General features: G+C 42.6%; 3 protein-coding genes across 9 annotated transcripts; 2 read left to right on the forward strand and 1 right to left on the reverse strand.

Annotated features, from left to right (window-relative positions):
- Positions 1 to 7,058: 7,058 nt before the first annotated feature.
- On the forward strand, positions 7,059 to 13,134 carry LOC133921907 (ubiquitin carboxyl-terminal hydrolase 4-like). Of its 2 annotated transcripts, none has more exons than XM_062366999.1 (6): positions 7,059 to 7,469; positions 8,509 to 8,625; positions 9,596 to 9,694; positions 10,091 to 10,270; positions 10,588 to 10,676; positions 12,421 to 13,134. In XM_062366999.1, the coding sequence occupies exons 1-6, from the start codon at positions 7,215 to 7,217 to the stop codon at positions 12,851 to 12,853; spliced, it is 1,173 nt and encodes a 390-aa protein (XP_062222983.1). In that variant the 5' UTR covers positions 7,059 to 7,214; the 3' UTR covers positions 12,854 to 13,134. The 2 variants fall into 2 exon arrangements, with proteins under 2 accessions (XP_062222983.1, XP_062222982.1); XM_062366998.1 differs by having other exon boundaries at positions 7,060 to 7,469; positions 10,495 to 10,676.
- A 541-nt stretch (positions 13,135 to 13,675) lies between these two features.
- Positions 13,676 to 19,354, forward strand: LOC133921909 (UDP-N-acetylglucosamine transporter ROCK1-like). 4 transcript variants are annotated; one of them, XM_062367005.1, is made up of 8 exons: positions 13,677 to 13,912; positions 15,934 to 15,982; positions 16,062 to 16,288; positions 17,264 to 17,462; positions 17,537 to 17,680; positions 18,569 to 18,635; positions 18,700 to 18,774; positions 18,861 to 19,001. In XM_062367005.1, exons 1-7 carry the CDS (start codon positions 13,788 to 13,790, stop codon positions 18,768 to 18,770), a joined length of 882 nt encoding a protein of 293 aa, XP_062222989.1. In that variant the 5' UTR covers positions 13,677 to 13,787; the 3' UTR covers positions 18,771 to 18,774; positions 18,861 to 19,001. The 4 variants fall into 4 exon arrangements, with proteins under 4 accessions (XP_062222991.1, XP_062222989.1, XP_062222990.1 ...); XM_062367006.1 differs by having other exon boundaries at positions 18,569 to 18,605; XM_062367007.1 differs by lacking the exon at positions 18,569 to 18,635 and having other exon boundaries at positions 13,676 to 13,912; positions 18,700 to 18,760; positions 18,861 to 18,916.
- Positions 19,355 to 19,949: 595 nt separating this feature from the next.
- On the reverse strand, positions 19,950 to 23,845 carry LOC133921908 (cryptochrome-1-like). Of its 3 annotated transcripts, none has more exons than XM_062367003.1 (5): positions 22,981 to 23,845; positions 22,181 to 22,396; positions 21,366 to 22,072; positions 20,510 to 21,276; positions 19,950 to 20,229 (listed from the first exon to the last, which is right to left on the reverse strand). In XM_062367003.1, the coding sequence occupies exons 1-5, from the start codon at positions 23,330 to 23,332 to the stop codon at positions 20,217 to 20,219; spliced, it is 2,055 nt and encodes a 684-aa protein (XP_062222987.1). In that variant the 5' UTR covers positions 23,333 to 23,845; the 3' UTR covers positions 19,950 to 20,216. The 3 variants fall into 3 exon arrangements, with proteins under 3 accessions (XP_062222987.1, XP_062222985.1, XP_062222986.1); XM_062367001.1 differs by having other exon boundaries at positions 20,459 to 21,276; positions 22,981 to 23,844; XM_062367002.1 differs by having other exon boundaries at positions 20,442 to 21,276; positions 22,981 to 23,844.
- Between the last annotated feature and the right edge of the window lie 2,531 nt (positions 23,846 to 26,376).

A 26,376-nucleotide genomic window follows, 5' to 3' on the forward strand; every position in this document is an offset into this window, starting at 1 on the left:
AGTTTCTTGAATTTTGGAGCATGACAACCCTACTATCCAAATAGAGAAAAGGGAAGGAGAAAAAAAATATAATTTGTTGGTTCCTGTTCACCAACAATTTTCGCTCAATGAAAGAACGAAAATCTCAATGAGAATTCAATTTTTCGCTCTTTCAACCATAAAAAATATTTTTTCTATTTCAATGAGCAAAAATTCAATTTTTCACGCGATTATATATCAAAAATCTAATTTTCACTTTTTCGTTATGTGAAAATTAGATTTCGCTCGACCATTGAGCGACAATGGGTTATTTTTGTAATTTTTCGAATTTGTGCAATATTTTAAAATTTTCTATACAAAAAATAATATTAAAAAACTCTGTAGAACAACTCAACAAGCTCATTCTTGATTTGGAGATATAATACTACCTCCGTTTCAATTTATTTGTCACCACATTTTACTATAGCAAATTTGATTGTGTATTTTTTCTAAAAATAATTTATAGACACTTAAAACTTTATATTATTAGATTTATCATGAAACAAACTTTATTAACATTGTATATTTTCAAGTATACATAAATCTCTTTAAAAAAATGTTTTCTCAAATTTGCTATGGTAAAAGACAGTGATAAGTAAACTGAAACGGATAAAGTATTATCTCTGAATGTGCAGGGATAACTTTTTGTATTATCTAAAAAAAGTCTGGTGAGAACAAGTTTTTTAGCCTCCTAGCTCGAGAGCGAGACCATTCTTCTTACTTTCGTGTGAGCGGATTCCACGCCAGACTAGCGGGCTTGTTGCTACTTTCACCATCATAACTCTAGCACGTCTTCTAACATTTAGTCTTTTAAATGTTGCAAATGCAACTAATGTCCGTTTGACCGTTGCAGGACACTAACGACGAAATCTCTCCAATAAAAAATACACGACAACTTTAATATGTAATTTTGATCATTATTTTCTATTATAATATAGTTATAATATCTAATAAATTAAATTTATACGTATGATTTTTATGTTTTCAAAAACTAAATATTTTGGAAGTTATTGGCATTCAAAGTTTTAAAAATTTGATCAGATCTTAGCTAAAGCGTCAAGTATTTATGATCGAAGGGAGTACTTAACGTTTTGAACATGACACGATCTCTGATATATACATTTGACCATTATTTTTTACTATAATATATTTAAAAATCTGATAAATTTATGAGTTACGGAAGTATTTTTCGAGCGAAATCTACACATATAATTTTTATGTTTTCAAACAAAGTATTTTAAAAGTTTTTTATAGTCAAAGTTTGAAATTTTTGACTGAATCTAAAACATTATTTTTTTTGGAGGGAGTATTATCAGCGTAATAGTGACAAGCAGCCATCACCTGTCTGTTCTTTTCTTCCCCCTTCACCTCCTACCTTGCGGCTAGCCTACCTATCTCCTGCTCTCATGGAGGAAACCCACACCCTCCCCTAAATCCCAAAGTAGTCATCCTCATGGACAGATCCACCGGGAAATAGAGGGGGCTCAAGTTTCTTACCCCGGGCGCATCTAAAAGCTCCCAAATCCTCATTCAAATTTTACCTATGGAAGAGAAAGAAAGAAAAGGAGGAACAAGAGGGAGGCCCCAGTAACTATAGATCTACCATCGATCATCCTTCACTCGCTGTCGGAGAGATATCCTTTGCAGTATTACGCCATCACTGACATACGGGATCGGACCTACATATCAGTGACTATTGATGTACGGTACCGTACTGCAGAGGATCATGTCCCTCACTGTCACATCCGTTTCAGTTGTCGAATCAGACTTATCCCGTATCTATAAGGACATGATGTTTTCTCTTGACTTGTTTTTCTATAGTTACGTTCACGTGTGTTGCAACGTGAGCTGAATATTTTCACGCTATAATATATGTTGCCATCGTCTTAATAGTGGCGATAGCTAAAAATTTAGACGTAAAACTTAAGTGACGCAACATAGCCTTTACTATCCGGAATACCCCAATGATAAAGCCAAGAGTTATATGCATCAATGCATGGCTAGAGTCTTTCTAAATAGCTAGAATACCATTTTGCTTTGTTAGCAAAAAGAAAAAGATCAATTGATAAAAACATTACCACTGATAGTGTTGGTTATGTCTTTAAATGGAGTGTGAGCTCCAGCATGATATGCCATGGCATGTTAATAGAGTAAGTTAGGATTTCTCTTCTCAGGGGCAACAGCAACATAATTTTGCTCCTGGTGCCACACAAGCTCCTGAGGAGGAATATAAAAGCAAGAAGTACTAGGCGACTCTCCAATAAGCTCAAAGCCTACTGCTTCAGATACAACGTGGATCTAGAAATCTGCCTTGATACCAAGTTATTCCTTCAGGTAAGTGCACTTTTGCTAAATATCGTTGACTTAATCCTAACAGTACCATGCATTTGTTAAGTTCAAATTGTAATTCCTGCAAAGAGTTAGTTTTAAACAATGTTAGAAATGACCATTTTTAGGCATCCCAAGCAATGACCATTTCTTTACTGCAATGAGCCAAGGATTTGCATATCAAGCTTTTAGAGGGAATGACTAAAAAATGCAGAAAAAAGCATGTCAAAATTGATAAGAAATGTGACAGGTAGGTGTAAGCATCAATGAGTACATTTTTTTATCAATTTCATGCAGTATAGATACAAATGCAAACCATTTTCTCACAATCTCACTATACCCTAACTAAACAGGGAACAAGCTTTTCAGGTAAGAATTTGATGCCACCTACTTAAAATATTTATCATGTGCTTATAGTACGCACTCATGATAGTTTAATTATGAGTCCAAAAACCATAAAGTAAATCAAAACAATTCAATATCATAATAGTGATTTTCAGTGTCAGTTCTGTATCCGACATTGATAGTCACTGACTATCAGTATCGAGTAATTAGTGTCGGTTCAAAATAGAACCGACACTGATAGATCTCGGCAGCAAAAAAAAAAAATTGCACAATCCAAAATGCATCACATGCACATGCATCCATTCTTCTAATGTTTAAGCTGCGATAAACACTTAATACATTAATTCAAACTACAAGCATTTCTAAAATTACATCAAATATCATTACAGTCATAGTTGATATCTAAAATTTCAACTCCAAATATTACATCAAAATGATTCAGTGCATAAATGGGCGCACTAGCTGTTGCTTCAAACAGAAGTTCCATTAGACTTCCGTAAATAACAAAATTATTACTATCACACTGAAACTTAAGGTGTGACTCATACTTTCCTTCTCGGACCTTCCTGCATTGAGGACCAAGTAATGTGTACCCCCACTGCTAGGCAAGAAGATGTAAGATTGAAGTCAAGCTACGATCCATCCACATCCGAGTGTTTCAGTAAAAATCCTATAGACAAAGAGCAACAATATAGAATTTTTTTTTAATATTATTGAAATAATTCTAGCTACAAACTACAGGTTCATGTCACCAACCGTTTCAGCTGCATGTAACCGCGAGAGCCCAAGAGTCATTGCAGGCACATCCTCATTCTGTTCAAGCACTTTCAATTTGAAATAGTTGTAGTCCAGAAATATGTATCCAAGTTACAGGTTAACTGATTGTAGAAGTGCATGAACAACCGATCTTTCAGCCATAAGTCTTTTATCTGTTTTGGAGCTTGATGTTGTTAAAGTGATATATCCTTCTTTAGGAAAAGCAATGCTAAAAGAGATAGTGATCTTCATTTTATTGTTATCGGCTAATGTGGTTGTCACCATAGGTGGTGTGCCACTAAGGTTTGCAATAATGTCATGTAGCCACTGTAGATAAGGAAGCATCTACATCAATTGGTTAATTGCAAACTGCAGTATTAACTGATTTTCTTATAATTTATAGCAAAGAGATTTTCATCTCTGAGCACGCAGATGTGCCTAAGACAAGTCACAGATACGTCTACATGCCTAGAGAAAAAAACGTCAATGCTATATCAATCGACACATGTGGATAATCTCATAATTATGTCAAGTCATCAGTTGTAGAACAAGAAAGTACCAAATTAGTTACTCACTGGGAAGTGATGGTAACATATAAAACACCGATATAACGATACACGTCTAATATTATGACATACACATTTAATAATAAGCCGACATATTTTGAACTAAAATACATATCTAATGTTAGGACCTAAATTGGCTAACTAAAATTGCTAACTATAAATTTGATAACTACAATATGCTAACTTAAATTTGAGAACTAACCTAGGTATTTCATGGCCCTTCTGGGTAGGAAGCGTATACGCTATTGAGGATCTGGAGGCTAGGAGTACTAGGGTGATCCCCCGGACCTGGGCGGCCGGATAGGATGGAGCGGCCGCCTTCACGCTGCCTATATCTATGTCCTCCACCTCCACTGCCGTTGCTACTCGCTATGGGGACGTCCAGGAGGTGACGGCGGGCCGACGCATGATGAGGACGAGGAGGTGGCGGTCAGCGCACGATGAGGAGGAGGAGGCGGCGGTCAGCGTGCGACAAGGAGGAGGAGGTGGCGGCGGGTCAACGCACGACGAGGACGAGGACGAGGAGGTGGCGGTCAACGCACGATGAGGAGGATGAGGCAGTGAGCCGACGCACGATGAGGACGAGAACGAGGAGGCGACGAGCCGATCCGCGATGAGGAGGCTGTGGATAGGGAGGAGACGGCAGTTGGGGAGAACAAGCGGCGTCAGGCTGAATGGAGCAAACGAGGAGAGTGGCTCAATGCTAGATATAAATATAACACAGACATCAGTGCCGTTTCTAGTTCCAACCGGCACTGGTAGTGACTATCAGTGCCGGTTCTTAAACTCCCACACACGAGCAATAATTAAGGCGCCAAGAATCGGCATTGATGCAATGTCGGTTCTTGACGCCTCAATCGTGGTTCACGCGTGGGAGTTTAAGAATCGGCACTGATACATCAATAGTTTCAGTTACGCTCGAATCGATACTGATGAGACGCTACTTATGATCTATTTTATAGTAATGATAGCATGCTATTTTGGGACTCTAACCAAACACAACACCACAATTTTATTTAAAACAGAAACAATCATTGTTATAGAATGCTACAACTCTTAAAGAAATACCTTATGATTCTTTCAATACTAGCAGGTTCTTGGAACAGATTGCAAGCCTTCGTGTAAGCCACTCATAATGCTAGCATCCCTTCTAGAACTTTAATAAAAGAATACTCCTTGAGTAGTTACTCAAATGTACTACAAACATCAGTACATGAGGTTAGCAATTAAAAAAATTGTATCTTTTAAAAAAAGGACCACTTATCTTATTGAGGAATAACATTTTCATCTTAAGCAATTTGTAAGGTTAGTGTTATAACAGATAGTTTAAGGCTTTGAGATATGGGTGGACATAAAAATGGATTGCCATAATATGTTGTTGTTGAAGTTTATAAATCATGCAAATTACCAAAAACTAAATCGAGAGCTAACATATATCATCAACAAACTGCTCAGGTATCTACTATATAATATATTCCAGCAGCGTAGCTTGCTAATGCATCAGGTACTAAACCAATTTGGTAAGTAGTAAGTAGAACCACTGACATTCTATTTGCCATGACCATTATCTGAACATTCATACCAATCAATTTTTGTGAGTAAATCATTTTGGCAACAGTGATATCGCAGCTAGTTCCAAGCCACTCATCGAGATCCTAGACTTGTAAACTGCGCATGGATATGTAAACAGCTTAATCCGAAAATGAAAGAGATTAGCGAGATCCAAGCCACTCACTGAGATCCCAGACTTGGAACTTGATGTTGGTGTACTGTACCGTCTCCATGTTGAACCCAATCAATACAGCAAGACAAACACACAAACACCATCACCTAAAATCCACCAATGCCAACCTAACAAGAGAAGTGCACAAGTAGGTGGGTAAATTAAAACTGGAACTCACTTGGGATCGTGGAGACAACCTTCCTCATCTGCAGTCGAGATCTACGCACGTGGAACCAAATCAAAATCGGGGAACCCTAGCGGAACCAAATTGTAGATCCGAAGCGAACATGCGGAGATTCGGGGGAGGGAAGGGAGACCAGGCGAGGGTGTGACTTACAGAAAATGATGGCCTTGCCAGCATTGTCAAGACTGAGGACAAGGATGCAGGCCTCACGACACCAGCAACGACAGCGAAGGTGATAGCAGGCTTCGGAGATGGTGGTCCCAGCGACGATGACGGCGGTCCTAGCAGTGATGACCATTGTGCGACATGCGGTGACGAGAGGTGGAGAGGAGTCCTAGTACGAGGGCTCGCCGGCAAATTGGATGAAGCGGCGCTAAGGACAGAGAAGAAAAGGGGAAGAAGGGGGAGGAGGGCGGTGCTCACCGGCATTCACGACGCGGAAGGCGGTGATGATCTTCGACTCGAGCTCCGGTTGGGAAAAGCGGTGGTGGTGACTTGCGGAGGCACAAGGACGGTCGGGATCTAGGGTTACTGGGAGGGGAAGCACATGTGGTGGAGGCTCGAAAAAATGGTGCAAGGCGGCCGAGTCGTCGGGCTTTATAGGGGAATAGCTGAGGGGAGGATAAGGGTAGCGGCGATGGTTGAAGGAGGTCAAGATCCACGCGGCGACGACAGATTTTGAGGGAGTGGCCGTTGTGCAGATGCGGTGGCTATGGGATTTGGTGGCGTTGAGCAGCGTCAGCGGGAGGGACAGAGTCGAGAGCTGGCTCGCAGCGGCGAGACAAAGATCGGTGCGGGCGTGAAGGGGAGTAGAGCGAGCCTAGGTGACATCGGCTTGTCAGCGCCAGAAAAAAAAGGTCGCCTCAGATTGTTTGGATCGAAAGAGGAGTGGGGTTGCGACACGTACGAATGGGGAAAAAAAAGTTTCAGAAACAAAACAGGATATAAAACCAAACACACATAAAGAGGATACACTACTTTTTAAATAAGAGATAAATAATAGAGAATCTCTACTTCAACAGTACTCCGGGATGCGTGTTGGAGATAGTCCAATAGCAAAGTCAAATTTGGATGCACACGGGGACGCGACCTAGAGAAAATTTTTATTTCCAAAAAAAAAAAACTAGTGATAAAAAACCACCTTCCTAACAGACATCGCAACATTAGCGTCATCCTCGCTCCCTCCATCCCACCGCCCCTGTCGATCTCTGGCTTTGGCCTCGTCAGCCTCACGCCGCCCAGTCCTACTCCTTCGCCGCCGCCACGCGCGTGGCCAGGCCACCCCAGCCCTAGCATGGCGAAGCCAGCGCGATCGCCCACGGCGGAGGCCCCGCCGGCGGCGGCAACCGCGGAGAAGTCCCTCTCCGAGGGCGGGTCGGGGCTCCGGTCCCTCGCCAGCGCCGCCTCCGGGTGGTGGGACCGGTGGTCGGTCATAGGCTCCACCCTCTCCAAGCTCGAGAGGGCCTTCGGCGACCAGTTCCCCGAGGGCGAGCGCTACTTCGGCCTCGAGAACTTCGGCAACACCTGCTACTGTAACAGCGTCCTCCAGGTGAGGTGAACCCCCCCCCCCCCCCACAATCCCCCAACTCCGTGCGTGTGATTGTGCGGCGCTAGTGGCTGTTTTTTACTCGTTCGCTGCTTGCTCGGTGGCTATCGGATCAGTTTCCGTGTTGGTATGATTGGAATTCCGGTGAGATTTTAATTAGGTGGTTGCTCCGTAAACCGTTAGGGTGGCCTTCTTTTAGCTTTTGAGGTAGGCGTCGCATTCTGTTGTTCTAGCTCTGGTGCGGTGTTGGGGACCAGTCAGTTGATTTGAATTCGTTTAGGTGCATGGGAGCATGGGTTACGCCAATCAGTATGTTTGTGTTTCTCCGGTGATGTGATTGTGGATAACAGGACAGCGTGGTGATTAACATGTGCTGTCGTATTGCTTCTCTGTTTTGCACCCTGAAAACCTCCGCATTATCTTCTTTAGGATTATCTGAGGCTATGCTAACTTTTGTTTGGTTATGGAAAATTTGGATGCTTGCTAATGGAAACCATTTTTTTTTTCTTGTGGAACATTGGGATGCTTACTATTGATTATTGAATAATATCTACTACACTTGGGCCCTGTTTAGTTATCTTTGTAGATGAACCATGGGTACTTGGGTAGGCATGTAGAGCTATTGAAGTGCTACTATAGTTTGATACAAATATACAACACATTACATCCAGTGGATTTGGCTATCATATGTGCAATAATTAGTTATGCTTGTAGAGTTTTAAATGTTCCCAACAGGTTGTCCTTTAAGTTGCAAATGCTGATTGTTTTTATCCTAGCTCCCAAAAAATCCAAATCGAGGAATGTTGCTGTTCATTTTCATGGTTCCCCTCATTGTCATACATACTGCTTCTTGTTGATTTGACATATCTAGCAATAAAGCAATATGTCTCGAAATAACACAATCCATTGCGTATCGCATGCTTATTAGATGTTACTGTTTATGGTTATTGTTATCCACAAATATAGTGGAATCTGGAATGTTTTATTGGCATTTTTTAGGGTGCAGTACTGATTGGGATATCAAAATTATAATTCTTTTCAGGCACTTTATTATTGCATTCCATTTCGGGAGCAGCTTCTAGAATATTGTGCCAATAACAAAAATACTGATGATGCTGAAGAAAATTTGCTGACCTGTCTAGCAGATCTTTTTTCACAGGTAAAGGAATATAAGGAACTTCCTTTTTAGTTGATATTCTAATTTATGTATTTTTATTAAATGAAGTGATATACCAGTAAGAATTGTTCTTGATAATTTTCATTTTCCTCTGGACCTAGAGAATGTTTGATGCAGTATATTGCAGTTGTTCATGCATAGTATTTCCCGCCTTTTTTTTGGGGTGGGGTGGGGGGTGGGGGGTGACTTGATAGTATATATTTTATTTATTCCATTTGATTTCGAATTATAGCGGTATTTAATTATCCTTGCAGAGTAGCGGATCTTGAAATGGCCATGCATATTTGAGAATTTTGATTATGGAATAAATTTGATTTATGACAAATTGACATTCATAGTGTCCTGTTTGAGACCTTCTTTCTTATTAAGATTGGTATAATATTTTACAAGACTCAGGACATAAACCTTTCATGATTTCTTTCTGTTTAAAAAAATGACTCATACTGATTTAACACAATGTACAAATTGATTAGTATATAGCTGTTTGCATTGTCTTAGCTCTGTGCACTGCTTGTTGGCAATTCTGTATTGCTTCATTTAATTCATTATATAACTGCACTGGCCTATTATTGAGAACTCATTTTTTTAGATCATCTGGATATTATGTAGGATGGGTGTGGAGCGATCCATGGATCCATTTTAGTTCAACTCAAACAACTAACTAGTTATTTTGACTAGATCAAAATGACTAGTTAGTTAATTAAGTTGTACTCGTGTAGATCCACGAATATCCATTGGTGCTCCACGCCCATCCCTAATATTATGTAAAGTTGTGAGTTGCAATTAAAGCAAGTGCATAGACCTGTTATAGGTTCTGATAGCTGTTAAGTGCTAACTTGTTTTTTTGTTGCATACATGAACATGATTGTTACTGCATGGGTTTGTGCATGTAAGATGAAACTTCCAGCAGACTGTTGTTCTTCAAATAATAATGTTGTGATATTTTTTGCAGATAAGTTCAGCGAAGAAAAAGACTGGTGTTATCGCTCCAAAACGTTTTGTTCAAACGGTTAAGAAACTGAACGAATCTTTTCGCAGTTACATGCATCAGGTAACTTGCAGATGTTTTACAGTGGTACCACGAATCACATTATCAGATCATAAACTGATCATGATTAGCTTATTCCTGCCTTAGGGCGTTTATCTTGTATGTTTCGTGAACCTTAGGCCTCAGCTATTTGTATTACCTGCATCTCTTTTTTTGTCGTGTGCATGGTTCTTAAGAAGAATTTCTATCTGTTGATTCAATAAGCCCTTTTGAAATTGGCTATTTTTTTAACTCCAGTTTCTGATCCCTTGTCATCTCCTACAAAAAGTTTTTTTTTTTTTTTTTTTTTTTTTTTTTTTTGAAAAAGTGCACCTTTCTTTCAGTTCTCTTCTGCTTCTTATCTTTTAAAGAGATAAAAACCTTCCAGAAGTAACATATCTTTTCTATTTTATTCTGTAGGATGCCCATGAATTTTTGAATTTCTTATTGAATGAGATTGTTGATATTCTGGAAAAGGAGTCTAGTTCTCCAAAGGATAATTCTCCTGAGACCACATCTCCTGAAAAGGTCTTGAATGGGGCAGCAGTGGATGCAGTCAAAAAAGAGCCACTGGTTACATGGGTACATAAGAATTTTCAGGTAACTAAAATCACTTAAAAAGTAAAATGTCGGTTATTCTTTCCTCCAATAAGGAATTGAGCCTAACTCGGTGGGTGGAGTGGGTTTACACATACCACCCAGGTTCTCTTCAACATGAATCTGGGTGCCATTCATCTTTTTTGATGAAAAGATACCTGGTACCTCCTAGGTCTCTCAAATTTTCTTCTAAGGATTTTGTGCACAGTTACTCTTTCACCATGCAGGGTATTTTGACCAATGAAACCAGATGTCTAATGTGTGAGACCATCACCGCAAAGGATGAGACATTTTTTGACTTGAGCGTTGATGTTGAACAGAATAGTTCACTCACAAGCTGCCTGAAGAGTTTCTTTTCCACTGAGACTTTAAATGCTGATGACAAGTTCTTCTGTGACAAATGTTGCAGGTAACAAGACTAGATGTCATTTTAATGTCCCAATTGTTTCTCTTTGTTGAGGGTGTTACTGGAGGCCTTGCTCACTGACATGCTGATAAGTTCAATCCTTGCGGTGTATTCATTAAGTTTTATCAACTACTGAAATTCAGGCAATATAGAAAACAAATCCAAGCATGTCCTCTGTTGTTGAAAAGGGGAACTTAGATGTTTTTAGTATTCCATAGAAATCTTTAGTAGGCCTACCCCAATTTGCTTGGGGCTAGAGGCTTTGTTCTTGTTGTTGTTAGAAATCTTTAGTAGGCTCTGGATATATAATTGAAAGGATCGAATGGTCCAAGAGGGGGTTGAATTGGACTCTACTTAAAACTACTTCTACTGATGCTCATATTCTTTGATTGACCATAGAATCACTTTAGGCATCAAGAATACTTAATATCATTATGAACTAATTTTTTTATATCCTTTAAAACAAACTTATTAGTCACAATGATACGATTGTTATTAATCATTGAAACACTTATCACTTATCTAGAGACCTAGATGCTACAATAATGTACCAAGTCATTCTTTGGGTGTACTTAGGGTCTGTTTGGTAGAGCTTTGTCTGATTCAAATTCTCTACGGGGAGTGATTTTCTGGAGGAAGTGAGGCCCCGTTTGGTAGCGCTCCGTGGAGTGATTTCGCGCGGGAATCAGCTCCCGCGCTGCCAAACGCTCTGTCTGCAAGCGGATTCCGCGCGGGAATCACTTCACGATTTGTATTGCAAGGTGGGAGCTGAAAAATCTAGCTTCCACTGATTCCCGGCTGATTCTCCTCGATTTTAACATAATATTCTCTCAGGAATCACTTCCACCACTAGCATACTAAACGATTTTACAAATAGAATCACTTCCACTACAGAATCACTTTCACCGTACTTCCACCACATAATCACTCTTACCACAGAATCAGAGCTCTACCAAACGGCCCTTGATTATGTGGCTGAAAGTGATTCTCTAAAATAAAATATATGGAGGAAGTGATTCTCTGCGGGAAGTGAATCAGCAGAAGTTGCTTTTTTCAGCTCCCCAACTTCTAGTTCATTTTGGAGAATCACTCCCACGGATTCCACTCAGGGAGCTAAAAGCCAAAAGCTGCTGTTTGGTAGAGCTCCTCCTGATTCCAGCCGAGAAGTTGCTCTAGGAGCTCTGCCAAACAGGTCCTTAGATCCACTAGATTTGGATGTCACACAAGTTATGAGATAGCAACATAATACATAGATGATAGAACTGGAATAGAAGATACTGGTTTTTACATCCCATTTCTCATTGATGTATATCCAGTTCCAACTGGGATGGTTAACGAAAATTCTCTTCCGCGTGTGTACACTCCGAGCGAATGACTGTTGTGTGGGGCTTACGTAAATTTGTTCTCAAAACTTCTGAGCCAAACTTTTTTCGTTAACTTTTTCTCAAAACTTTTGAGTAAAACTTTATCGTGTAAACTTTTTTCTCAATTTTTTTTCATGTATAATTTTCTAAAAAAAGAAAAGACGTGGAGGGAAAAAATTTCTGAAAAAAGAGTGCAGGAAGCTGTCGGAAGGTTCATGAGGAGGCCTCCCCGTGCGCGCAAAATAGCAGGGTCCCATCGTTAACCTTTTGTGTTGGGTAGATGAGGATAAATGCATTGAAAACTACCATGTGGGAAGGAACTACCTTGCTTAATTTTCTTGTAACAAGCAAGTATGAAATCAAAATTTTGGTTGATTTTGCAGTTTGCAAGAAGCAGAGAAGAGAATGAAGATAAAAAAGGCGCCACAAATATTGGTGATTCACTTGAAGCGTTTCAAGTTCATCGAGCAGCTTAATCGGCACAAGAAACTGTCGTATCGAGTGGTATATCCCTTGGAGCTGAAGCTCAGCAGCATCTCTGACGATGCAGACTGTGAGTACTCCCTCTTCGCTGTGGTGGTCCACCTGGGGAGCGGCCCCAACCAGGGCCACTACGTAGCCAAAATCAAAAGCCATGACCACTGGTTGTCTTTCGACGATGACAGTGTCGAGATGATCCAGGAGTCCACCCTGCAGACATTTTACGGCTCTTCTCGTGAATATTCCAGCAACACGGATCATGGCTACATCTTGTTCTATGAGCGCCTTGGTGGGAATTGCCATGAGAAGACAGACTCTCCCAAGGGTGGAGTGTGACCGTGGACATGAGATCTTGTGGGTGTACATGTGGCACACTTTAAATCGACACAGAAAAAGTGTAGTTTGGATTTTAATCGAAGTTCTTATACAGGATCAATCCGCTGGCCAATGGATGGAGATTCTATGATGTAACTGCACCGTTATGTGGATCTTGTGTGTTAGTGATGACGTTATTCTGTGCAGTTACGTTAGAGGAACTGCTTGCTTTGCCACTATATCATTTGATTTTGTTTTCATAATTTAAACTTGAGATAAATTTTTGTTCTCGGCGAACATCATATTGCTCTTCCCTCGCACGCATCATCCACCGCAGCTTGTCTATATCTCCACCGTTTCCTGTCACGGAACGGCTCTATTTGTTGTTGCTGCAGCAGGAAATCATCCGGTCCCTGGCGCGTGAATTCTTTGTGCGGATTATACTATTTTCTGTGAAATTTCTGCGTGCAAAAACAGATTTATGAACTCTACTCAAATTGAAATTTCACACATGTGAAACTTGCTCGTCCAATCCAACCAGAAAATTGGAAATTTGCCACTCCAAAAGAGGGCAAAGCTTGTCCTCGTCCGCCCTGCTTAGTGGAGTATAAGAGTATGTACAGTGGGTGCTTATAAAAAACTAGATTTCTTTTTATACTGCACTAGCACATATTCTTACTTAAACATAGCTACTCATATTATTACTAATAAAATAATTAATCATGTTTAAATATCTAAAGTCTTGCTTGTATTAAAAATTATATTTTTTTATATAGATACTTAGTACTCTGTTTTTAAGCACCTAGCGTTTCATGCCAGCGCCAAAGACTAAAGCGGGCTCGTCAAAAAAGGGCAAAAAAAAAAAAAAAAAAAAAATCCAAAGCAGCGAGCACCGGGCCGGCGCATTGCGGTGGCTTCGATCGGAATTGAAGCGATCGAGCGCGGCGGAGGCCGAATGGGCTCCTCGTCCAACCAGGCGGCGGACGCCCCGGCGCCGAGCCGGCGCAAGGTTGAGCTCTGCCTCGCCCTCCTCACCCTGCAGTACGGCTCCCAGCCCCTCGTCTCCAAACGCTTCGTCCGGTAAGAGCCCACCACTCTCTAATCTCTCGCTGTGCCGGACCCCCCGGTTAATCGTGCCGTGCTGCTCCTTCGACGACCTCGCTGCCCTAGAGCGCTCTTGTTGGTCCACCTATTCGATTTGGAGGGGGAGAAGGTCTCTCGTGGTGGTAGTTTTTCGAGCTCTATTTCCTTCGCGTACAATTGTGGAATGGCACAGGGCGCGATTTCCCCTAGGGTTTCATGATGAAAAGGGAGGAGATAGTGCTGATTGTTTGTGAGAACTGCGGCGCGTTTACAGGCGTCCACATTGCGGAGGCATAGGAACTTGTGCAATTGCTGCAATTTATTGGGTCTCATTATTTTTGCATACAACAATGATTTCGCTGTTTGATATCGAGCATTGAGGGCGTGGATGGGATAACAGACAGGTTGGTTCATGTAACTGTGGCATAGCCAGATTAGCTTGTGTTACAGGGGTTGGTTTGTTATATTAGGGATTGTTTGTTTTTTTCATGTGATTCTAACAATCCAGATTTTGATTCTCACAATCTAGAACAAACAACACCGAATTATTATAATCTTCCTTCTCTCCCACCTCTTGCCCTCAGTTTGTCGTCTCCCTTCTCTCTCTCAGCCACCCACATCGAAGCACAGAGGAGAGCAGAGCACCACTGTCAAATCCACACCGCTAAGCTTGAATCGACCCAGCCAAGCCCTGAGGAGCACGAAGGAGGGTCGCCAAGGTCTTCATCAACCTATTCCTGAGCAATTTCGCCCGCTTCTCAACGAATCGAGCGGCTCTGCCATCTTCTTCTGCGGCTCCGGCGACAACCTCCACTACCTCGCCATCGCGCATATGCGTCTACAACCCCTCCGCCCCAACCAAAGTCGCAATGAGCATCACCGGCCCTCGTGCGAACTTCCGCATGCGCTCGTTGGTCCTTGGCCCATCGTCGGTGCGGCTCCCCACAAGAGTTGAGCGCTGCCGCATTCGGGCGCTCGTCGTCGGCCACACCTCGGCCGAGCCTGCTAGCTGAGGAGCATGAAGGAGGGTCGCCAAGGTCTTCTCCGACCTATTCCTGAGCGATTTCGCCCACTTCCCGATGAATCGAGGGGCTCTGCCATCTTCTTTCGCGGCTTCGGCTACAACCTTTGCTACCTCTCATCGCGCATTTGCGTTTGCAGCCCCTCTTCCCCAACCGAAGCCACGGTGAGCATCACTGGCCCTCCTGCGAACTTTTACGCGCGCTCGTTGGTCCTCGGCTCGTCGGCGGCGTGGCTCCCCACAGGAGCCGAGTGCCGCCGCATTTGGGCGCTCGCTGCCGGCCATGCCCTGGCCAAGCCCTCTAGCCGAGGAACCCTCAACAGAGTTCCGCTTCGCGCGCTAGATCTGCTGTGGCGAGGGGGAGGTGGCGATCGCGTGGAGAAAGAAGCGAACTGTTATTTTGTAATAGCATGATGGGTAAATATGTATCATAATCTGCTAGAAGCATCTTTTTTTTTGGATTGTGGATTGTGGCATAATCTGGTTCCAGATTGTGGATTGTGGTTGTAGAATCATCCTATTTGTTTTAGATTCTAATTTTAGAAGCTAGAATCCACAATCAGGAATAAAAAACAAACAGGCCCTTAGTTTGGAACTTTGGACCCTTGAAAAACTAGTTATCTATGTGCCTGATCGTATTGCCTAAACGGCATTGTTGTGTAAGCACTAAGCTGTGCTTTTAAATGTTATCAGCGAGCTTAACAAAGAAGAAGCCTTGATGTTGAGTTAATAAATGCTTCAGTATGATAGACACTGGATGACTTCAATTCCAAACATATTATTCTTATCAAGCGATGAATCAGATGGAAACAACATCCATTGTTTGTTAGCAAATAATAATATAACAGTCCCATGAAAAATTACATCTGTCAATAGCCAATTTGTCGGCATTGCTCATTCACGATTCCTCAGATGCCAGGTTTTCTGTTATTACGAAGTTCCATTTCTTTCCACAGCTTTGAATGTAATGAACCCCTTGTTGTTTCTACTACTGCAGCCGAGATGCTATAGTGACTACATTAGTTCTTGCAACTGAAGTAGCAAAGGTCTGATACTAGATTTTATTTTGATCAATGTAACATGTTCTTCACCTGGGCTTTTCTGATTGTATTTGCATGTATATAGGTTATTTGTGCAATCATTTTATTGATTGCAGAGGGTGGTCTGAAGAAGCAATTTAGAAATTGGACTCTTGCTGGATCACTGACCACATCAGGACTCCCTGCTGCCATCTACGCACTGCAAAATAGTCTGTTGCAAATATCATACAAGAATTTGGATTCCTTGACATTTTCAATCCTTAACCAGACCAAGCTTTTATGGACAGCATTCTTCACATATCTTATTTTGGGGTATGTCCTGGCAGTACCTCCTATTCGAATTTCAGTGTCTTGACAATACTCAAGATGAAGATCTGGTACAGAAGTAACTACAAAAATATGTATCCAATGATATTATACTTTGAACTTCCTTAAGGACTGAATACTCTGTTTTGAATGTCATTCAACTGCAAAAGCAATAGGTGCCTCTTGCTTATTTGGGGGAATCATATATTTCGATGATTTTAATGATATGGCTGAGATCAAAAGATTATTACCTAATGGAAAAGTAGCATTCCTACTTCTTATTTGTCAACTGTTTTAGAATTTATCTGGAAGATTCGTTGGTGATCTAGAGACCCACATTGAATATGTTTTGAATCAGTTATGAAGCTAATAATTCCACCAGCCTAATTGTTCATGTCCTCATCTGGCTTACACATGTCTTTTTAACATGGGAGCCATAGAAAATGAAGGACGGAAAACACCTCCAGTTCATGTATCAAGAGTTCACTGGCCTTCAGATGTAAGTTACCTAAAGGATTTGGAGAACTAGTAATGATCAGTGGGGTACAGAAAATGAAATCCTAGCATAGAGTTTCATCTTGATTCTGTGATGGTATAGAATTAGAACATTGGTGAACCAGTCTATTTAGGCCCCCTTTTTTGCATTTTCTACAGAAATCAACTATTTTATAGCATTCTCCGGGTATTCCTTAGAAATTTGGACAAAATTGGCCAATTTCACCTAATTCCTGACTAGGTTGTGTTGAGAATTAGAGGTGGGGCTTACAGTTTGCTACAGTTCAGTTGCTACAAGAAACTTGACCTCCTTTTATGTTCATTTAAAACAACTGCCTTATACCTTTTTCACGCTTATATTTATGAATCATGCAGTTTCTCTGTTTGCTCCATCCACAATATCACGTGGTTCACTCTGTGATTAGATAACTATCAGAAGTATCTTCCTTATTCATTAGTTTGATTACTTTTTGCAACCTCTTGCAGGCAAAAGCAATCACCCAAGCAAATTTTAGCATTGACCCTCTTGATTAGTGCTGCTGTCCTTCTAAGCGTTGGGGAGAGTAGCAGCAAAGGTTCTAAGGGTGGTAGCTCTGACTATGTCTTGTTCTATGGAATCATTCCTGTTACAGTCGCTTCTTTGCTGTCTGGTTTGGCCTCTTCTTTGTGTCAGTGGGCATCTCAGGTTGGACTTACTTACCATGTTACTTTCCAGGAAGCGATTTATTGCTACTGCTAACAAATTCAACGGTTATGCAGGTTAAAAAGCATACCTCCTATATGATGACCATCGAGATGTCATTTATTGGAAGTATGTGCTTGTTAGCAAGTACTTACCGCTCACCAGATGGAGAAACAATCAGAACACATGGTTTTTTCCATGAATGGACTTTGTGGACTCTGGTGGGTACTTTGTTATTTCATTATGTTTTTTTTTACTCACTGTTGGGTGAAGCTTGGACACAGCCAAGTTGTGCGTTAATCATAAATAATTACACTTGTTTGTAGCACTCCAAACCTAGTTTCAGAAAACAAACCAACTGGGAGGGCTAAAATTTAGCAACATCTCCTTATGTCATACATGGACCATGATAGCTCCTGATTCTCTTCCTGATGAAGAAATGTAGTTGACCCCTCAGTAATCAGCAGTTAAATTGCTTGGATGCAACATAACCTTACCTTGTAGCCTTGTATACTTTATGTTATGCCTTTTAGTCTGCTAAGCCCAACCACACCGAAAATTGTTTTTGAGACAAGCTATTATCAAAATGGCTAAAAATACTGAAGACCTTGGTTACGTTTCCTACCTAAGAGGGATCCCAATCCTCTTCTTTGTGTTATAATGGCACCATGCATACTTATCAACCATTGGATTGAAAAGTGGTGTTAGATATTCATCAGCCACTTGTACAGTAAATCACTCTAATTTTTTTTTCAGCACTTCTGTTATTGTAGCACATCAATGAAGTGCTCGTGTAGCAGGGTAGCAGCTAATATACACCTTTGATTTATTTATTTTTTATTGGATGGGTCATGGCCGAGATAGGAGAATATCCTGGCATTGCACCTCTACCATTTTAACCTCGATGGTTCGGAATAAGGTGCTTTTCCAGTGTTTATAAGTAGCCAAGTATGTAACTATAGATCTTCCAGGATCAAATATGATATTGTTTCTCTATCTTTTTTAGTGTCTTGCTTACCTTTTTCAAGGGCCAAATCCTTGCTTCCCTTTGCGGGTCATTTTAATGCTAATCTTTTGAAGTCACTGATTGAAGTTTTGCATTTATTTAGAAGCGCATGTCTGACATATCCAAGAAGTCACTCACAGGTGGAAGCAAAAGCTGTATTCCTAGATTAAGTTCGTAAAGTTCAATAGATCAGCATTGATTTTTTGGGTCCCTAATCTTTATGCTTTTCTTCAGGTTCCGGTCTTAATGAATGCTGTGGGTGGAATTCTTGTTGGTCTTGTCACAACTTATGCAGGTGGTGTTAAAAAGGCAAGTGCCTAAACTTTATACTACATGGAAAATAGCTGCTCCTTTCATATGCATCTAAGAACTGCACTAACCTATTTACTTTTCAGGGTTTTGTTATAGTCTCAGCTCTCCTTGTGACTGCGCTACTACAATTTATGTTTGATGGGAAGCCGCCATCACTCTACTGCCTGATGGCACTACCACTTGTCATGACAAGCATATTCATTTACCAGAAGTATCCATATGTTGATAGGAAGAAGAAAGACTGATAAGCATTCTTGTCAAAGAAGGGAAATTTTACGTCTTCCGGCATAATTCTAACCTCACTTTTACCGAGAAAACCAGGCATTCACACTGTTAAAGGGGCCAAATATGACCCTTGAAGAGTTTTCTTTTAATGGAGCTTTATATCAATTATCTTCTGATCTGTGTATGAATTAAATTAGCAGCTTTACAGGAACTAATTCCAGCAGTCAGTTGGCATTAGCTTGTATGGACACTTGCTTTGTCAAGGATGTTCTCAGACTTCAAATGTTTACTATTGTAGCTATCTATAACTTGCACAGCATAAGATATCTTTCATATACTGTATTGATTGTTATGAACTAGTTATCATCAAATGCTGTAGCATGGGTTTCATCTTTCACGCACACGATACTTCTGAGGATTGAAACTCATCTTATTGGTTGTCTTATCGTCTGATACATCATCCAATTCAGCTTGTCATTCTCATAAGGTTCCCGCTCTGCCAGGACAAAGTAACATGTCAGGCATGCAAGTGATCCTTGCTATGGTAACAAGGCTGTGATATGTTTACTTCCTTTATCTACGTTGTCTGCAGATATCTGGCAGTTTTCAGCTTCTCATCGGTTGTTAAGCCTACTTAAGCATTTATGTTGTCACCAGTAAATCTCTCGTGGTTGTTATCCTTATTTTGGCTTGTCTGTCTTCCAGATCACCTGATTATTTCTACCAGCCTCTACCGTGTGAGGTCCTTTTAGGCATCTTTCTTTTGAGGCAAAAAGGAGACAAACAAACTCAGTGGCGCACACACCATCTCATTGCCGAAGGTAGTTCCTCAAGTCTACTCAAACAGCAGGCAAGTTCGACATCTAATCAGTGGCTTCGCATAATCACCTGATTATTTCTCCACACCTCTGTGATGATTTCCATCACCAAAGACTGCAATAACCAAATGGAAAAATAGACCTGATGCTAGAAAAACTCTTATCTGATTACAGAAACTGAGTACAGATCATTTGGACAACTAGCAGCCTATATCACAAAAGCTCTATTAGGACTAGCTTCCCATAATCATTATTGCATCCAGAAAGCCGCATGATTGATGACTCGCATGCACATCAAGGCTATAGATGAACAACATGTGATAATTTACATTTGTAATCTCTCTGTCGAACTCCTAATCAATTAAGTTCGGAGGCACAGCATTAATTGCCCACTTCTCACCCAGTTGTCCTGCATTCAAAGATTTATATAAAAAAAACCAGAGCATTAGTAAGCATATAGAATATCGTACCCAGCAACTACACTTGAACATAATTCTACTTAGTTCACAGTTCCATGTTTTACTGGCGTTTTAACAATAAGTTGACAAAAACTATTTTGTAGCGATAAGCTGCGAATTTCCAATATATTACGGATGCTGTTTTCTGGGGAAAATGAGTTACCAGGCATCCGAACTCACAATGACTGCGAGAGTTGAGTCCAGTTCATCATCGTATGTGATTGCGGATACCTGTCCAAATAACTTCTACTGGAAATGTCAGCCTCATCCGCGGCGTAAGGATCGGAATGGACTGATGCTGCCGGAGGTGACCAGACCGGTACCACCCCGCCTTCTCTGCCCGTCCAGCTGCTCGATGCCTCCGACGTGGATGGCACAACACCCCGCATACGGTGTAGGGCGTTCTGAAGGTTATGCTGCTGATGAATGGTGTTCATTCTGACAGCATTGCCACCACCACCGTCGACTGTTTCTTCCCTCTCCGTCTGAGGCTGCAAGTGCACGTTTGATGGCACTTCTGGCCTACTGTCCTCGCTGTTGTGCCCAAAATCTGCGGTAACTTCTGTTTCAGCTCTGACCAATGAGGAAGTCATGCTAGGCACCATCTGATCTTGTCGTCTCCGAACGGCCATTGTTGGTGTCTGCATAGCAGGCCGGACTGGTTCTCGGTCGACATCCATATGCAGTTCTTGAGGGAAGGCAATCGGTGGCACCTCTGAGGAGTCGCCGAGGCCTTCTTCCATTCCGTTCTCCATCGCAGCGCGAGAGGCTGCCTCAAGTTCCCACATCTCCGACAAGGCATCCTGCAACCTGGAATTGGCTGCATCTAGCTCAACGATAGGGCGAGGGTAGTTAGAGCCTAGCTCAACTCCTGCAGCCTGCAGCACTGACTCGGGTGCATCCCAAGGGTGGTGTATCCATTCCGTTGGCAGCCTTGCCAGCTCTGGTAGCCATCGCCGGACGTACTCCCCGTGTGGGTCGAACTTGTACCCTTCAAACTGAACAGATTGCAAAATTCAGTCCATACAATTCGTCAGTTCCTGGGTTACAAATCACAAGATGGCATCAGATGAAAGAACTCATGTACCTGAGGGTTGTCGATGCGGTCAAGCTCACGGCCATCAGGGAGAGAACCGGAAATGTACTGCCAGCCCAATGCATCGCTCTCGAGGTCGGCGTCCAGCAAGGTGTCCCAGAAGTACTTCATCCCCCAGCGCCATGGCAGCTGGAGCACTTTGACAAAGAAGCTTGAGACCACGACGCGTATGCGATCGTGCAGCCATCCAGTCGCCCAGAGCTCCCTCATACCTGCGTCGACAAGAGGGTAGCCGGTCCTCCCCTGCCTCCAGACCTTGAAGTACACCTCGTTGACAACCCAGGGGAAGAACCTGAGGTGCGACAGAAGGGGCTTCTCGAGGCTGCAGGGGTGGTTGAAAGTTAGATACCTCGAGTACTCCCGCAGGCCGATGGACCGGAGGAACAAGGTGCAGCTCTCCTCGCCGGCGTGGTTGCCTTCGTTGCTCCACATCAGCTGCTTCATCCTGACCTGGTGGAAGACCTTGCGGACGCTGAGCTCGCCGAAGTGCAGGTACGGCGAGAGCAGGGACGTGCTCGCGCTGTCAGCCTTCTTGCGGTTCACGGAGTAGTCGATCAGCGGGCCGTTGAGGAAGGCCGTCAGTGCCTTGTCGGCGTTCTGCCACCCCGGTGACCACGCCCGCGCGAGCAGTGCATTGCTCCCCCTCTCTGACTCGTCTTCGAAGACCAGCTCGTCTGACGGGCACCTCGTCAAGTCACCTGTGGAGTTGGTCAAATACAGAGCATTTTCACATCAGTAATTCATCTTCAGGAACAACTACATTACCACCATTAGAACTCTGCAGCCAGTGCATTTCAAGACCTTACCTGAATTGATCCTCTTGGGCGGCAGCAGCGGCGCGGCGGGATCGGGCATGCACAGGCACCTGTTCCAGAAGGGCGCAAACATGGTGAACGAGCAGCCGTCATCGTGGAGGACCTCCCACGGCTCGTACAGCAGGTCGGCGTTGAAGGACTGCACGGTGATGCCCTCGGCCGTCAGCAGCTCCTTCACCCGGTGGTCCCGGACCAGCGACAGCGGGTCTGCACGGCGGGCGAGCCGGCGAGGGTGAGCAACGGCAGACCATTCGTGTCAGCCCAGACGATAGGGCGCTACAATTTTGATGAGGGTTCGTGGGAGAAAGCTCAAATTAAGTAGCAGGTTCAGGTTGGTGACCAGTGGCTGGGTGCAACAATTTTTTTGGAATTAAAGAGGGGGACGGCGACCAGATAGATGTTCAGGGAGTGTTTGATGGCAAAGTCTTGTAAGGCAGATGCTAAACTTGGAGTTGTTTGACGTGTGGAGCAAGGGAGTTAGGGTATGAAATATCCATTATTGGAAGACACATCAGTACATCACACAAGGTATAGTGTTCATGGAAAGACTTCCTTTTTTTTAAAAAAAAAAACCTCTGCTTTACTATTTGGGCCATGAAGAACTGGATCTCCTTCGTCCAGAACAGAGCAAGGCTAGAAAAACCGGATAAAAATCGAGGAAAAAAACTAGAGACATTTTGACACGAACTCCAAGTTGAAGATTGCATCTTTTGCATGTTGCAAGAACTGCAGCAAGGAAGAACTGACAGAGCAATTACATGTAACAACATCCAGAGGGAGAGGGATCGAACCGTAGAGGTGGTTGAAGAAGAGGCGTGTGGCGCCGGTGCTGCGGACGAGGTCGAGCAGCGCGACGACGGCGTCGGCAGACCGCCGCGTGACGAGGCGGCCGGCACCGAGCCGGCGGAGCGAGGCGTCCAGGTGCTTGAGGCTCTGGCTGAGCCACCACCGGGACACCCTTCCCGGGTAGTACGGCCCATCCTCCTCCGGTGCCCACACGTACGCCGGCACCACCTCTCCCGCTGTCCGCGCCGCCGCCGCCAGCGCCGGGTTGTCCTCGACCCGCAGGTCCCGCCTGAACCACACCACTGTCCGCACCCCGGCCTCCCCAGCGCCGCTCATCGACGACTGCGACACCAACATCGCGCCTAATCCGGCAGCACACGGAAGTCGTCAAGAACCCCTCAAGACAAACAAGTTCTTGGCTCCCGGCCAAGATCAACAGCAGCCCAAGAAGGTATCAAACAGCCAAGAAACAAACTCCTAGCTCTGCTACGAGCTGCCCAAGAGAATCCACACCAAGAAGCGGCAAGAAAAACCACTTCTTCCGCCGAGTGAGGAATCCCAGGAACCGCGGAGTGGGCTGGATTGGATTGTACTCTCTTCAGAGCGACTGCATGTGCAGCGAAGATCGAGTAATCTGACCAGTCCCTTCACTCCTCGATAAAAAAAGCAGAGGTATTTTTTCGCCTGGGGAGTCGATGATGGCGGGATTTGTTGCAGAGATTGGCAGGGGCTCCTTGCCTTCTTCCTGGTTGGGGGAAAGAGAGAGAGGAGAGGGTGGTCCAATGGAGAGGGTGGTTTGTGGATGTTGGGATTGGTTGGTTTGGATTTGTTCTCAACTTTGCCTCTTGCCCATTTATCTCCTCATGCCACCTCTCCCCGCTGCTCCCTTTGGCCTCTGGCTCCCTCCTCTCCCATAATATTCTCTCCAATTTTTTTTTTCCCTCTCCGTGAGAAAGGAAATCGGGTTGCCATGGAATTCTTACGTGGCCACTTACACGTGGACCCATGTGTTGCTGCCCAGAATTTCTCATCTGATGATGTGTGCGGTGAAAACAGGATTTACATTATTCATGGTCATTGACTGTGGAACAAGACTCGATCGCATGCTTGTTTTTTTTGTTTTTCTAAATCCAGTTTCACCACAGGCATACTTATTTATTTAAAATAAAAAAATCAAATTCACCCCGAAGTCGAATTCTGGTAGCAAGTGTGCACAATACACAGGGAAGAGCTAGCTAGTTGTAGCTGTCGAACTCCGTTGTCGTTTGTGTGTTTTTTCTTAGAGCTGATTCTGGATTATTTTTAGAGCATCTAGCCAGTGCCTCAACGATGATGCATAAAGCCACGTTGATTAGTGGAGTAGAAAACCACATTTAGACTTTCTTAAACACACATATACAATTGTGGGACTAAGGTACTCAATTTTCGTCAATTTTATAGAGCTAGTTCAACCACCGTTTTACATCTAATGGCCCACGATGAAATTTGCTCATTTCCTCGCATTTTTTATTTGCGAGCAGCTCACTTCTTTACTTGACACTTGCTACGCTTATGAATGTTTTGTTAAAAAGGGTATTGCTATACCTGCCCGGGTGTTTTAGGTGTCTTCTACACACGATTTTTTCGTCCCCGTTATTTTTCTTTACTTGCCTTTTTTTCTTCTTGTGTTGATGCATCTAAGAGCGAGGCAAACACAACCCATGTGTTTCTAAGGCCTCCAACACACGAATTTTTGGTCGTAACTACATTTACAGTTAATTTTTTTGGAGTTACATTTGGTATATATCGGAGTTACAGTCATTAATTTTATGTAATTTTCAAATAGTGTTGGTGTAATAAAAAAATCCGAGTGTTGGAGTCCTACTTAGCATCCGAATTTAACTCAACTAGAAAGGAAAGGAAATCTAACGGGAAATCTGAGCGATCGGTTCCGGATCTGATGAACAAAAAATCCTCCAACAGAGCCTTCAAATTCGCAGATTCGGTGCTACAGTACTTTATAGGTACTGTAGCACTGAAAATTATGTAGAATCCGCATCTAGCGCTACAGTGTTACAGAGGGAGGGTGGGATGCAATTTTGCGGAATTACTGTAGCAGTCGCAACACTGTAGGTAGAGGCTGACAGCGGATCTGGAGGGAGGGAAACATGACGGTGGGTCCGGAGAGAGAAAAAATAGTAAAAAATAAGAAATATGATAACTATTAAATATAAAAAAATAAAGAATACTATAATAATAATATAATAATAATAAAGAATACTGTAATAATATTTTTAAAAATAAAAATTTAAAATAGCTACCGAAGATAATCTTAGCACCCATAAAAACACCCGATTGTGGTGTACCAAACATGGGCTGTACTTCGCTAGCTGCTGGTGCTTCGATTAGTTTAAGCTCCATGAATCCACGTATGCATGCTACTCGGTACGAAGAATTGGTGCCGTAGCTAGTGTCTGCCATTAGGGTCGACGAGCATTTGCATTTGCACTTGCCTGCACGACGATCACTCCGATCATGTGGTACTTGCACAAACGAGTAATATTGATCGAAGATAGCCTTGCTAAAATATTTGGAATGACGGTAATAAATGTTGTTTATGAACCGTGACAAAACTATTCGACATTTGTTTTTTCAATGGTAGTTTGCTATATTTATATGACGACTTGTACAGATAGTTTTTGAATTACCACCACCTAAGAGCGTAATTGATATGTCTGTGGGAATGGCTTTCTACGGTGGGTACAAAGTTAACAGATCAGATTTGGTTGACACTATTGTTATTTGTTAGTTAATATGGCTTTTGTCATAATGATATTGTTTATAACAAAAACAAAAGTTTTACTTATATGCAGGCAATCTTCAGAGGAGAACATTGTTGCGTTCATGGTCCTTATTTCAGCAGGAAGAGGAGCCAGGTATGATGTGATTGGTGCAACATACTTTCAAGACTACAGTAATGGAGCTATTCATAAGATGTGGATGGCGATTTAAAACTCGACATAAGGAGAGAGACATCTCGAAGGTATTGCATTAAAGTAAAAAAATCCTAAAAGTTAACTACAACCCGCACGCTATCGCTGAGCGATCATGCCACAAACACAGGCAATACATAGCGAGAAACTTTTTTTTTTAGAATCATACTGTGTGTTGTTTGATTTGTTCAAGTGTTTAGCTTTTTAAACATGTGAAATTTTCAGCTTTGTGCTACTCAGCTTGATGCTGAATTTTTGTAATATCGGTACGTTATCTGCATCAAGGATGCAGAAGCCGGAACATTTTTTTTTCATTATCTATAGAAAATGTAAAGTAAACCAAGTGGCCTTCCGATCTGTGCCTTTTGAGTTTGCCATCATGTGATTGCACATTTTCTGGTTGAATTTCGCAGTGTGGTTGTCAAGTGT

This window comes from Phragmites australis, chromosome 6 (assembly GCF_958298935.1).
Source record: "Phragmites australis chromosome 6, lpPhrAust1.1, whole genome shotgun sequence".
Lineage (NCBI taxonomy): Eukaryota > Viridiplantae > Streptophyta > Magnoliopsida > Poales > Poaceae > Phragmites > Phragmites australis.

What these genes read in the sequence shown, in the direction of transcription:
- LOC133921907 (XM_062366998.1), top strand. Translation starts at nt 7,215, where the DNA reads ATGGCGAAGCCAGCGCGATCGCCCACGGCGGAGGCCCCGCCGGCGGCG. An exon ending in ACTGTAACAGCGTCCTCCAG is followed by an intron (nt 7,470 to 8,508) that starts GTGAGGTGAACC and finishes AATTCTTTTCAG; the next exon opens with GCACTTTATTATTGCATTCC. An exon ending in GGGTACATAAGAATTTTCAG is followed by an intron (nt 10,271 to 10,494) that starts GTAACTAAAATC and finishes TTCACCATGCAG; the next exon opens with GGTATTTTGACCAATGAAAC.
- LOC133921909 (XM_062367004.1), top strand. Translation starts at nt 13,788, where the DNA reads ATGGGCTCCTCGTCCAACCAGGCGGCGGACGCCCCGGCGCCGAGCCGG. An exon ending in GTCTCCAAACGCTTCGTCCG is followed by an intron (nt 13,913 to 15,933) that starts GTAAGAGCCCAC and finishes CTACTACTGCAG; the next exon opens with CCGAGATGCTATAGTGACTA. An exon ending in TTCACATATCTTATTTTGGG is followed by an intron (nt 16,289 to 17,263) that starts GTATGTCCTGGC and finishes AACCTCTTGCAG; the next exon opens with GCAAAAGCAATCACCCAAGC.
- LOC133921908 (XM_062367001.1), bottom strand. Translation starts at nt 23,332, where the DNA reads ATGTTGGTGTCGCAGTCGTCGATGAGCGGCGCTGGGGAGGCCGGGGTG. An exon ending in CTTCTTCAACCACCTCTACG is followed by an intron (nt 22,397 to 22,980) that starts GTTCGATCCCTC and finishes CCCGCCGTGCAG; the next exon opens with ACCCGCTGTCGCTGGTCCGG. An exon ending in ACCGCATCGACAACCCTCAG is followed by an intron (nt 21,277 to 21,365) that starts GTACATGAGTTC and finishes CAATCTGTTCAG; the next exon opens with TTTGAAGGGTACAAGTTCGA.